The 13,773-nt window shown below is 46.6% G+C and overlaps 1 protein-coding gene across 1 annotated transcript in view; it reads left to right on the top strand.

The window, feature by feature from the left end:
- Nucleotides 1–9,529, top strand: part of LOC119406777 (chorion peroxidase-like) — a gene marked incomplete at its 3' end in the record, with an annotated part of 13,665 nt that extends 4,136 nt beyond the window's left edge. The window contains exons 2-7 of the mRNA XM_037673510.2: nt 744–897; nt 2,341–2,544; nt 4,954–5,085; nt 6,088–6,306; nt 7,245–7,414; nt 9,480–9,529. Of these exons, the coding sequence (XP_037529438.2) occupies nt 744–897; nt 2,341–2,544; nt 4,954–5,085; nt 6,088–6,306; nt 7,245–7,414; nt 9,480–9,529 (929 nt within the window). The remainder of the gene's footprint in view (nt 1–743; nt 898–2,340; nt 2,545–4,953; nt 5,086–6,087; nt 6,307–7,244; nt 7,415–9,479) is intronic.
- Between the last annotated feature and the right edge of the window lie 4,244 nt (nt 9,530–13,773).

The raw sequence follows: 13,773 nt of genomic DNA, 5'->3' as shown, positions 1-13,773 counted from the left end.
TTCAAGGAACGAAACGTTGAAGAGAGAAGGATAACATTTCTTGTCTTAATCGTCGAATTACCGAAATGCCTGCAGCTCAAGGTTTTACGAGACTGCCGACGCTATGTTGATTAGAGGATGAAGGCATGTCGCGGAAGCGACATGGTCATCAATCCACTGTCTTTATTATGACATCCATGATGCTGTTGGCTCACGAATATTGTTTTATTTATACATATATCAGTTTTATTTAAGCTGTTGTCAAAGTACCACCTTGAATACTGTAATCTCTTTTGTAAATCAACCTGCAATTACAAAACGAGCTTGCCTTAGTTTACAAAATTGTGGTATTTTTTGCCGGTTAAAAGTAATCGTAATGTTCCTTTGTTAAAGCTAGTGAATATTTCGTTCAAGTAAAATGTTGTGGAATTCTTGGTTTGTACGAAAATGGTTGCCTTACTATCAAAAACTATTCGAATAGTATTCGATTCGTATTCGTATTCAATTCGATGTCATCGCTATTCGATTCGTATTCGATTCGGTTCAAAAATTCACTAATCGCACGCCCCTACTGAAAATGACAAAATTTCTGAAGCGTGAAAGTTAAAGTAAATCAATATATTACTGAGACAGTAGGGAAGCTTCCCATACTCTTTGCGTCGTATAGTTGACTCATACACGTCTGATAAAGCTTTGACTGAAGACTTGCGACCTCACTTCAAGAAGCGGAACAGTGCTGACTGAGTCGCTCTGCGCATGCGCAGGTGACGAGCGCGTGAACGAGCATCCGGCGCTGACGAGCATGCACACGGTGTGGCTCCGGCACCACAACCGTGTCGCCCGCCGCCTGCAGCAGCTCAACACTCACTGGGACGACGATAGGCTCTTCCACGACACGGTACGACGCATGCGCGCTTGGTGCTCGCTATCTGAGATGTCGCGACAACGGCTAAAGCTATAGAGCTGGTAGAGCTTCATATTGAAAGTGCTAGAGGAACTCTAGTGCTGCAATCGGTTAGACATTATGGCAATGATAAGTATAGGCCAGATTATTTCTACTCGTACTTTCGCACCCACGTGTAGAATAAGCCTGCGTAATCTTGACCCCAGCTATCATGAGTCGGCGCGGCCAGCGCTAGGGGCTGCGGTCTTGTTACGTCATGACTCATGGCGAGCGAACACTCCAGGTCAGCACAGCCACCATGAGATAAGGACAGGCTAATTGTTATCGTGATCGTCCGTTCCATCCATGTGATCAGCAGCTCTCCACCAAAAATGGCTGCCCCTGAAGCGATGAAAATTCTGGTCTATAGTACGCGTAGTACGCGTACTATAGTGACACTATACTTATCATTGTCAAACATTCGAGGCACAACATAGTACTATGACACTGATAAATATAGTATCATTATGTCAATGAATTATAACTATAGTACGCATAAGTAAGTACCTATCTTGTTTAAAGCGACGCATCTGTCTTTAATTGCTTAACAACTTTTCTAAACGCAGACGCCAAAAAACAACAAATATAGACATTGTTTTGCCAAGGCGTCCAAGTTAACCTCGAAGATACTTTACTAGGTAGCCCTAGAGCAGAAACTCGAGCACATGCAGCAGGCTGTTCCTTAGCGCCCTGACTGTTGCTGTTGTGCGTCATGTGAGATCACGGAGAGTCCATTCGCACTTCAACAGCGTGGGGTCGCGTGACGTGAGCAGAAACGTCACTATGACGTCACTGATGCAACGCCACCTAGCTGTCGACCCTGGCTCTGGCAGTAGTGGTGCCGGCCGGATAGCGAGAACAGCTAAGTGGTACGGTGTCAGTTGCTGCCTACGCCCCAACCACCCGAGTGATACGGACCAACCAGTGAAACTGGCAAAATAGCGATACTTACGCGACACTGGGCACAACCCTGCCTCTCGTTCATACCTTACGGCGGAGCAATATGTGACGTTTCTGCTCAGGTCACGTGATCCCGAGCTGTTGGCTTCCAAATAGACTATCCCGTAAGACCATGAACCCATTGGCATTCAGGACTGGCTGTCACTTCTATCGTTTCTGTCTTTTAGACATGTTCATACCCCAGCCTCTTTGCTAGACCAGTATCCAGATGCAAGTTGTGATGCGACAAGCAGATCCATTTTCTTGAATGCGTTGGCAACATGTAACGATAAACAAAAAAAAAGTGCCGATTTCGAAAAGCTTTACGTTCGCAAGCGACCCTTGGCAATTGGTCAGCCGACTTCCCCAATAAACAGGTCCGCATCACGATCGGCTGAAATATTTCTCCTAAGAGTTATTCGGTGTGCTCTTGAGAATACAAACCCAGTTTAACTGAACTGACACTGGGTCGTGCGCAGGCGCATCTTGAATGCCCAGTGGCAGCACATCGTGTACGCCGAGTGGCTGCCGCCCATCCTGGGACCAGAGGCGATGGTGCGTTACCAGTTGGTGCCCACGGGCCGCAGTCGCTACGCGCCTGACGTGGACGCCACCATACTCAACGAGTTCGCCGCCGCAGCCTTCCGCCTGGGACACACGCTCATCGACGGCGTCTTCCAGAGGTACTACCATGCTGTAGATCTAGGGACGTGATTTTTGTATCATCTGCGGGATAAGAGATGGATGGGTGGATGGAAAATCTTTATTAAAGGGACACTAAAGGCAAATAACAATTTATGTCAGAGTGAAAGCTCAATGTATGACAACTTCTAAAACGGCAATATTATCAACAGCAGTGCCCTACTTACCGAGAAATTAAGCTAAATGTATCACACGATGAGCGCCAAGAGTGGGACATTTTGGAAGTGATCCCGATGACGTATGAGAGTCTGCCTACAATAAATCACTAGTAATCAAACTAGCAGCAATAAAAAAGAACCTTCCATGCATCAAAAGACGTAATAAAATGTTGTTTGTTCATTTCCGTTTGATTCATGGAAAAAAGAACCTCTGTGGCGTTGCCATGGGGAATGGCGCGCGTGGTTCAAAGGTTCCGTTTTGGCCGAACTGCGCTTCGCCCGGCGCCCTGCTTCGCTCACGCGGTCGCGTCTCAGTGGTAGTTTCGGGATCGCGTACTGCCGCGTTTGTTTTGCGCGCTCGTGAAAGTCGCTGACAGAAAGTTCGACAGAATGCCGCATGCAACGACGCCGGCAGTACGAGCCCTCAGCAACATACCGCGTTCATCGGGGCTGAAGTCGCTGAATTGGAGCCCAGCGTCGCGAGCCAATGTCTCGTTGTCAAGTTCTCCGTCCACACCCATTGCGGCGATTGCGGCAAGCTTCGATGGCTTCGATGGCCGTTGTTGCTGCTGTGGGTCCCGCTACTTTCGCTCTGCTGCTACTAGTGTCGGCGCCCGCGCAGTAAAGGCGGGCAACGTTGGGCACGGCAGCAGTGACGTATGAAAGTCTGATTTCAGGCGGGTGATTTGAAGTGCGCTAACGCGATGCGGACCACTAAAACGTGATTTTATTTCAAAATAGCACTTCCTTGGAATAAAAATAGCACTACGAGGTTTCTGGATCGCTGTTTCAACAATCAACGTCGACTTAATATTTATTTGCCTTTAGTGTCCCTTTAAGGTCCATCGAAATGCGCTCTAGCAGTAGCGGCCCGCTCCCTAGTCGGAACAGAAAGGCCAAGTCTCTCTGCTGCGTCGCGGGCCCGTTGGACTGCCCATGGCTGTTCTTCAAATCTGAGGCTACTAATGGTAGCCTCCCATTTGGACGGCGACGAAGATGCATTCGACGAAGAGTAAAGCGGCGCACCGCCAGAGCGTATGTTCTAAGTTGGCTATACCCGCGTGTAATGAACACGGTTCATTATGCGTGTAAACAATCCGCTAGAATGGATGGGTGGTCTATTGTTGGAGCTGAAGCGTTTGTAAACAACCCAGAACAATAGAAATAAGATAGCCGAAGAGACAATTACAGCAACATGATCGCTCATGGTGTGTGCAGCGAGTTTTAGAACTGCGTACGTTGCGTCCGTAACGGCGTTCCTTCGTACGTAACCCCGGTACGCAGTGCTAAAGCATGCTGCTCTTTTCGTCTGCCATCTTTCTTGCACTCTAGGATCTTTGCAAAGAAAAAGATGTACAAACAAATATATAACGGAAGTCAGACTCTCTAGGCAGCCTTCTTTTTTATTTTAAACAACCGCTTTCTCACAATGTGTTTTCCATCTGTCGGCCCCCTAATTTACTTTAACCTACGATGCAGTTTATCTTGGCACTATTACCGGATCATAACGGCCGGGTTTTCATTTCCTTCTTCTTTCTTTAATGCGGGAGCCTTCGTTGCGTATGCATCCACTCAATGTGATCTGGGCTGTTATATGTCTACGCTGTATGGCTCAGCTTCCCGACGACTTCTGGGGCTCACCAGCTGGGATGTATGTTTTTTATTTGCTCTGATCCGTACTAGCCGTGGCACCCAATTGCAGAGAGGGGAGGAGCTTGGCTGTTAGTCTACCTTTGAAACACACCTGCTTAAAGCAATATTTGCTCCAGCAAATATTTGACGCGGTGCAGACGCATTTCTGTTTACGCCGTTTAAAGTGCTCACATCAAGTGTACTCGTGCCAATTTTGTCGACTTGCAACATGCAACGAATAATCGCGCTAGCTAGGTTCCTGAGTTTTGGAACTCGACCGCGCATTATAACGTCACTTTGTTGAATCACTAGAAAAAAAAAAAACTTCAAGAAGGGGAAGATGGAAGCTTGCGATGAAAAAGAATCCGTAAACAGTGGACGGGTGCTCGAGCGGACGTTTCGACAAGTGGAATTGTCTTGATCAAGGCTGGAACTGATTTTAGTTCCAGCCTGAGGAAGACAAGTCCACTTGTCGAAACGTCGGCTCGAGCACCCGCCCACCGTTTACGCATTTTTTCATAGAAAAAAAGACTTGTTTTTCTAGTGAACATACGACCTGTCCTATTTTTCTCCTTTCATCATGTCTATATGTATGCGCAGGATTGACATCGATGGCCAGCGTAGTCCATTTGAGTTGCAGGACTTCTACTTTTTCCCCTTCTACTTGTACCACGGAGACATGGACAACATCATCCGGGGCCTGCTTCGGCATCCGGGGCAACACTACGACAGGTAATGCAGTCTTTGCTGTTGTTTCGTTACGAACGGAATTTTCAAAACGAACTTTTAATATCTGAACACTCCTGGTTCTCTACTGAAAGTGTCCTTACAAAGATTTGTGCAGTACGTATGTTGCGATACAGTACATATACTGACACTGCAATCGCCTATCGTTATTGGAGTATCACAAAAAACGAAATATCTACAATTCGGCTCACACGGAACTTATACTACCCCTAAAAAAATACGAAAGAGATGAACTACCGTATACATGGACTGTTGAACAAAGCTCTTCGTATTCCTACGCCGCAGTAGTTCTGGATTCCAGCTGTCTTTCTTTCACAAAACTCCATCCACCTGGCAGGCTTCTCCAGTTCTAACGAATTCGGCATCCGTACAGCCGCACTATATGTGTGTACATGTCCTAAATGCAGCAGCGACATTCACGTAGGTACTTGATCTCCGGAAGAAAAAAGGACCTTGAGATCAAGTCAATCAACAAGTTCGCGGATTTTAGTTAAACTTTGCAGAAATACCCGGTGGACTTGTGGAGACTGTCGCAATGGCCGCCAAGCTGAGACCTTCAGTGGACATCCGTGTTTTTGCATCACTGACCGGCTTTCCATTTTACACGCAACTCACAAGGATTTGGCAAACTAGTCCACGAGTCAACTTAGTCTGACGTAGCATGAATCGTAAGTGACAGCCTGAATGAGTCCGAGGAGGAGGAATGAACTTTATTAGGAGAAACCAGCAGGTTTAAGTGGCCGGGCCTAGGCCTCCCATGAGGGGACGTGAAGGGCCTGAGTCCGAAAGAGAGCGGAATTTCAGTTAGTGTCAATCCAGGTGAGACCGGCTACGTAGCATCCGTGCAAGTCTGAGTCTAAATGGTCCCTAAGAAAACGTAAGAAGTCTCGGTGAGCAAAGTTTATTTTTCCGACCTATGTCACTGACACGACCTGGCTACCGACCTCTATCGCACTGTGCTAATGAAAGCCTCGATCGCACGTGCAGCTTCATCACCGAGGGCGTCACCCACCACCTGTACCGGCTCCGCAACGACTCGTACGGGCTGGACCTGGTCGCGCTGAACCTGCAGCGCGGTCGCGAGCACGGTCTGCGGCCGTACGTGGACTACCTGCAGTACTGCACGGGCTACCAGGCCACCACTTTCGAGGACCTGCTCCAGTACACGCCCGCGCACATCGTGCAGCTGTACAGCACACTATACGAGTGAGTATAGAAACAGTCCGCGACGGCTGTTAGACAATAGGAGCGGGAAAGGAACAGCCAAAGAGTGACCGGGTTCAGCAGATCATGGGCAAATAGTTTGCGAGGTAGGCATAAGATCGCACTTATTTTTAAGTATGCATCTGTAGAGTTAAGTAGTCCTCGTCGGTGAAGGTACATGCATAGATTGTGTGTACACGGCTTGGATTTGACAGTTCTCTGAAATAATGACAGTGAAAAAGGTGCAGCTCAAAGAGTCAAGACCGCTTATAATCAACGCGGCTTCATTTCACTTCGCACTGCACAGCTTTTCGCTGGATCTTTATAAGGCACAGCACGTCTGACGGTATGTTGGAAGTACCCTGGTGCGTCAGCAATGAAAAATAATAAATGACTGCTTTCTTGTTTTTAAGTTGTAGTTGTGGCCAATAGTTAACCGATATACATTCTTTCAGCCAGTGCAATTCGATTGAATGAAAACTTGTGAAATTACTGACTGTACACAAGATAAAAACTTATTTACCATGTACGATACCTCAATGATGACTCACGGTGACTCAGTTATACGATGACTCAATAGAAATTTTCGTAAAATATCTTCCTATCGTGATGTAACAAGACGCGAATCAAACGGGAGACCCGGAAAAGAAAGCCTAGAAAGACAGCCTTGGCTTACTATCAGCCGAGTCTGAAGCCCCGTCAAGAAGAGCATGAAAATTTGATGCAAAGTTTTGACAGTACAACATAATTTGTTACAGAATGGGCAGCCCCCATCTCTACACAACGGCCCATATGTGTATACATCTGCATGCGTATGCCCATACTAGCTGCATGTAGCTGCCTGTTTCAACAGATCGATCGGACTATCTTCCCACGTTGTTATCTAGCTATATATTTCTGTGCCTGTACTGTCTATCTATAATTATCTGAATCTCCCGCAGTGACGTGACGGACATCGACCTCTTCACGGGTGGCATCACGGAGAGCAGCGTCCAGGGCGGCCTGGTCGGTCCCACGTTCGCCTGCATACTGGGACAGCAGTTCCGTCGGCTCAAGTTTGGCGATCGATTCTACTACGAGCACGAGGGACAGGCCGGATCCTTCGCACCAGGTGAGCAGGATGCCCTCTCCCAGCTGTGCGGACACTCGAGGGGGGTATCCATAAAAGTCCAAGTGCGAAATGTATCGCGTGCCTATACTCACTTGTAAACCAATAAAATATGTCAACTCCGCCCAAAGCCATTGCTGACCCTCCCACATATAATTTGCATAATTGCTTCGTCCAACAGCGCTGACTTATTCTCGCGACATTAATCACTTCTTGAATTTCCCATACAGACACACGTTTGTGCCACTAGTTTTAGGTCGCAAAACTGAACGTCCTGATAAATTTCGTCAAGGATCTGAGATCGCTGCTCAGCCAAACGTAATGTTTTAGGTAGCAGAGACGAACCCTTAACTCTTAATGTGCGTAGTATTTACATCAGCCGAGAAAAAGCAGGCGAAAACCAGCTAGCACGACTGTCTTTCGCAGGTGAAGGGCAGGCTCGCCGCGGTTTTGTGGGCGGAGCTCACGTTTTTAACACGAAAGTGTTTTATGCCGGGGTCCACCACGGCTCCACTGACGTATTTCCGTCACGGATATGACGTTGTAAAATATAAAGACTAACAGATGGCAAAGAAAAAAAGTTCCGTCACAGGGAGTCGAACTTACGACCCCTCGCTCCGCAGCGCAGGACGCGAAACTATTAGGCCACAGGCGGCACCTTCTTCGCCATGCTAACGGCGAGAAATTTATATACACCATTTGCCGGTGGCGGTACTCAGAGATCGGGGGTACATCAGCGTGTTTTCGTTATCAATAGCGAGATGGCGCGAAGGGCTCGAAGAGCGCGCTTTAAAGGTCGACGCCCCACGTGTCGCGATGAGTGCGCGCCTCTACAGGGCGTGGTCGCTCGTGCGCGCGCTTATCTCGTGATGACGGTGGTGGGTACGTCTTGTGCTCTCACCGCAAGTTTGCGTTGAGAGCACGAAGGTCACTTCGCTCACTGCAGCGACCGCTTTTGCGAAAGGAGCGCGCTGCTCACACAAAAATAAGTTACAGCTGTGACAGTTCGCGCTCATCCTGTGTATGTTCGTTTCGTGCGTCCTTTCTGCTTGAGCAGCGCGTTGCAAGTTTCGAGCTGCTTGCTGTTCTTCGCGTGACATTACAATTTGTTGCTGTAGCATTCATTCCATCGCCCTCGGGGCGAAAGAATGCCCAACAAACGCTCAACTACGCCTGTGAAGACACGTTTTACTTTCGTGTTATGCTGATTCCTATGACAGAGGGATCAGCCACGTTTTTTTTGTTAGGTTGTAATAGAGTGTAGAAGTAATGATGGTGGCTGTTTACGTAAGGTGATACAACGGAGAGGAAAATGGCGCTGTTCTCTGCTAACCTCACAACACCATCGCTCAACATCCAGAGAATAAGGGAGTGAAATAGTGAACAGAAAGACGTTGGGATGGTATAGGTAAGGTAAAGAAGCTTAAGCCGTATACTTTGAAGAAGTCGTGGGAACCGCAAGGACCAGATGGGCCGGTGATTGCTATATACTAGGCATGTGCGAATATTCTAGCACTTCGAATATTCGAACGAATATTACAGTATTCGAATTCGCTTCGACATTAATTTTAATTATTCGAAATTTCGAAGTTTTCGAAACGATCGAATGGACATACACAGGGCGTCCCAGCTGTCACGCAGCACGATTTAGAAAAGGAGGAACGTCGTTACGCGAAGAACAACTAGTACTCACCTCAAAAATACTCAAATTTGTATGTGTATTTTTGAATCAATAATTATTATGCCTAAGGGCAGACTTTCGAAAATATAAAAAGTACTCACCTAATCATTAAAATGTCAATGAGGCATATGTAGGCATGTTCTAATTACATCTAACTGCGCTATTTTCAACAACGTAGTGATAGAAAACAACGTAGAGGAAATTGTGAGACATAAAATGCGCGCTTGTAAAGCCTCCAGAGTGTGTGACCGTGGCACAGTGTATAGCGGTAGATATCAACGCACCCAGTGTCGAAGACGTCGCATACCTTACACTATATATACAACGTACCAAGCCGCTCAATATGGCTGCAACCATAACAGCGCTGTTTTCTTTATTCTCTCACAGAGCAACTTCAGGAGATCCGAAAGACGACGCTGGCACACATACTCTGCGACAAACTGCTACTCCCTGACCACGGTCCAGACCAGGACTATGTTCCGTCCCGACCTGACAGAGTGAGTGCGCATGCGCGAGTTCAGACGCAGAGTGATGTATCTTCTTCATCTTATGTATCGCTATATCGCTAACAATTAACTTGAAACTTGAGAGCGAAACTGAAGCTAAACACTATAAGTGAGGTTCTTAAAAGCATTTTTCGTGCAAGACGAATTCGTGCGCGCAAGGCAAGCCAAAAGGATGGCGTAATCCTCCTGACCAAGGCCTTTACCTCTCGGAAGCCGCAGAAGTAGCAGCTCACATGCATCGATACTAACTTAACAAATGTTATACAACAGTTAATACGATAAAAAATATGAAACATTGCACTTTTTTAAATAGGTATCAGTTGTTTTCCAGGCAATAATTAATGTAACACAGCAAAAAATACATTCTCCTGCAACCATAACTTATATTTTTAAATATACCATTGATAACCTTACTATTAGCATCCAATATGTTAAATCTCCATTAATATTCATTCATAGGCTGATAATGTATACGGAGATGCGCTCTCGCTTTTAAAAGGTGAAGTGAACAGGTTTCTAAATAACCTAATAAAAGACACCTTGTACATGGATTAAACAGGATGACCATGGTTGATCATTATTGCTTTGTTTGTCTTTTTAAAACAATTTCGCTGTAAGCCTGTAACGTCGAAGTGAGAAGCCGAATGTCAACCCAAGTGTCGATGTCCGTTAATGCTAAAGCATCTTAGCGCTGCGAAGTAAGACACTGTGCATCACCTAACATGTTATCTCATGCATTTCACTGCATCGTAGAGCAAGCGCCTTATTTGTGGAGAAGTTCTGGATAGGTTAAGCATTCTGCGTTTACTTTAACAAAAAACAAAAAACGAAGGAATCAAGAGAAACGGATCAAAGCCTTTTTTGTTTATTTTATACACGGACATGCGAAGCCAAGAGATAATGAAGTCGAAGGAAGGCATACGGGGTGTTACTTGCGGAATTTAATTGAGGTGTCCTTGTTCAGAAAGCGAGATAAGCAGAAAGTCGACGAAAAAACAACTTGCCGCTGGTTGTAACCGAACCCACAACCTTCTCATACGCGTACGATGCACTCGTAAGTTGCGCCACGGCGGCGGCCGTTCTTAAATCTCGTCGGTGGCCTGTAAATCAGGCTTTCCACGGTCTATCTTTCTCATGCGAAAAAGCCAGCTTTACGAGGGCAAGAAAATCTTTTTTTTTTTACTTTTTTAAAGACCGAAAGCTCTACTAAGCTACGTCTCCCAAGGTCATTCATCGTATCGCAGTGACATTGAGCCGCCGAAGCGCGAGCTGCGGGCGCGCGAATGTGGCAGGCGTGACGTCACGCCACGTGATCCGCTGCGGAGAGGCGTCGCAGCTGCGCTCGCTCGGAGCCTCGGCGCTGCGGTACCACGTGACTAGGCGGAGGTTTAACGCTGCTTCTCCGGCGCTTGGTAGCGCACTGCTCAGCCTTGCTATGGATAGCGCGCCGGCTTGGCCGTCTGTGCGTGCGCTTCAGCGCAAGCGACAGGCTGAATCAAATCATCCAGTAGATATATATGTACACGGAAAGCTGCGGAATCTCAAGCAAAGGTAAAGTTCCTGCTCAAACACCGGATTAAAGGGACGCCAGATTAGCAGGTTCTAGTGAAGCTTACCAAGTGCGGAAGCATGCCAAGATCGAAGCTACTGCAGCTTCCGCCGTCATTCAGCGACACGAACACCGAAGAGAAGAAGAGACCTAACTTTAATGAAACTGTGTGCATAGTGTTTGCAAAACAAAGCCAAACATACCTTCCGCTCGTGATAACTAGGTTTGGAAGAGCTAAACCTCAGCCATTTGTTTATCGCGATAGCGATTATATGGACATTCCAGAGGCATTTTTGCCGTCGCCGTCGCCGTGACGTTCCGTATAAAGTCCAAATCCATAACATCGCCCTGCGCGTCCTATGTTCCAGGTGCGCGTGAAAGCACGCGAGCCCTGCCGACGAACAACGCTCAAACTGCGAACTTTGATCAAAAGGGCGTGGTCGAGCGCGCTTTATCTCGACAGACATCAGTAGGCAGCTCGTACCCTTGTATACGTGCTGTGCTCTCAGCGCCTACTTCGCGTTGAAAGGACAGACAGCTAGAAAACCATTTCAATCCCTGGAGTGTCTGCATTCTCTTACGCCAGCGTTTTGTAATGTTACACCAGATCGGATGCTGAAGCAGCTAGCTGCTACCCTTACTTCGTGTAACAACAATTCGTTAATGCATTCATTGCTTCGCCTTTGCGGCGAAACTGTGATTTTTTGTTCTTAGGGTCTACCATATAATGTAGGCAATTTAATCCTCTCTCTTTGTCCTCTTGTCGTCTACCTTGTGCGCAGCAACCCGGAGGTGCCCTGTGAGAGCATACCTCGACCGGACCTGTCTACTGGCAATACCCCTGATGTCCACCACCACATCCGCGACGCACAAAAGAAACCCGTCTAGTCATCCGGGCCATCGGTGTTTCGCGCGGCGGCCACTTCCGGTCATGCCGGCCCCGCGGTTGCTGCGTAGCAGAGTCAATGCCACCTCGTGATTGAAACCCAGTGCGCCTGTTGGAGGATCGAGTTGGCGTTGCTACCCGACAGCCACGAAATGTCGGCACTCTTGAAAGTGCTGCGCCATATAGTTCTTGCATTGTGCCATACCGAGTAACCAACAGTATCACTCCGATGTGCGATTGACTTTGACGTGCATTCGAACAGGGTGTGTTCTTAGGATGTAGGAAGGTTAGCCATACACAAATCTCCACGTAGAGATACTGAAAGAAATGTAGAAAAAAGTAGTATCCTTTTATTAGTACGAGTTTGAAAACTTCATTAGCTAATGCAAACTGGACGTGTATTTTTAAGTACAGTTTAAAGAACAGCGTAATTTCATTTAATGCACCTGTTGAGGCCTCTACCCGATCCAGTTTCCAATCTGAGGGATGCCATAGGTGTACACGGAGGGCACACCCTTTTGTCCAAGTTCGAGTGACATAAGAGACCACTCACACGCAATATGGATGACCGGTATCTGAAGTGCCAAGAATGGCCGTAAGTGTGGCATCTACGCTATAACGTCTCAACTGTGTATAATTCAGTACCAAATGAAATAGTGTTAGAACAGAAGGCGGACGCAACACAGATTTAGTTTGATCTTGTTTAAATGCGTTTAGAATCCTTGCACATCATCATACATCTTTATCTAACGTAAATGAAAAGTAAATCCTCTACAGTAACTTCGGTGCTGAGCTATATAACCCACGTCATGTGAGTTCGGACATCTGGGTGGGGACCTCTCCGGGCTTCTTAAGTTGTATCCGACTATAAGTAAAATAACCTGCAGGTTTCTAAAAGGGAGGCCTCTAGCATTTACAAGCATAATTGTTTCGAAAAGACCGGAAAGTTGTGCCAACCCTCGCAAAGCAGCGTGACCGCTGGAAGTTCATTCAGGGAAAAATGGGATGATACGCGCTACGATGCAGAATTCATCTCAAATGCTGCTTTCCTTTTTCTTTCTCTTTGTCGTCGATGCACCGCTAATACCGATCGCGTGGTGGCTGGAGATGGTGATATGGGCAACACGCGACAGATGCCCAAGCAAAATAGAAGCGCCTCGGGAGTTATCAGCTGATGCCCTTAGCGCGCTACTTTTAAACAGCAGAGTAATATGGTTAACTAAGACCACAATCCAGGAGCGAATGTTTTTACAAGAAAAAAATTCAGTACAATGCATTGAAGTGAGTCCCGCGATAACACCATACATTAGACAAAATGCATTCTTGTAATCTAAACAAGATCAATACAAACCACAAGTGTACCATACTGTGCACAAAAAGTTCAAATGCATTTTATGCCCTGCGTAGGCTTTTTAGATCAACTCCTTACTAACACTGTTACATCAGTATTTTCGCTTTTGTCATCCAGCCATAAATAATGGCTCCAAGAATTTAACAATGCTGCACACAACAATACTATTTCACAGTCATCTGTTTCATCTACCATATGTTCTAGAAGTATAGAACGATCTCGCTATTTACTGCTTCCTCATTAAAACACCACGAACCTAACACGAAATCTAACACATGCTTCCAACTCCTATTGGATAGATCAAAACACAGAGGATCATATTCCGCAAGCGGGGAAGCTATTATTTCTTAGAAGAGTGCTCAAATAAATATAGCTGACACAGCTAAGGC

The sequence above is a fragment of the Rhipicephalus sanguineus genome, chromosome 10 (genome assembly GCF_013339695.2).
Source record: "Rhipicephalus sanguineus isolate Rsan-2018 chromosome 10, BIME_Rsan_1.4, whole genome shotgun sequence".
Taxonomy (NCBI): domain Eukaryota; kingdom Metazoa; phylum Arthropoda; class Arachnida; order Ixodida; family Ixodidae; genus Rhipicephalus; species Rhipicephalus sanguineus.
This window is presented reverse-complemented; position numbering and strand designations above follow the sequence as displayed.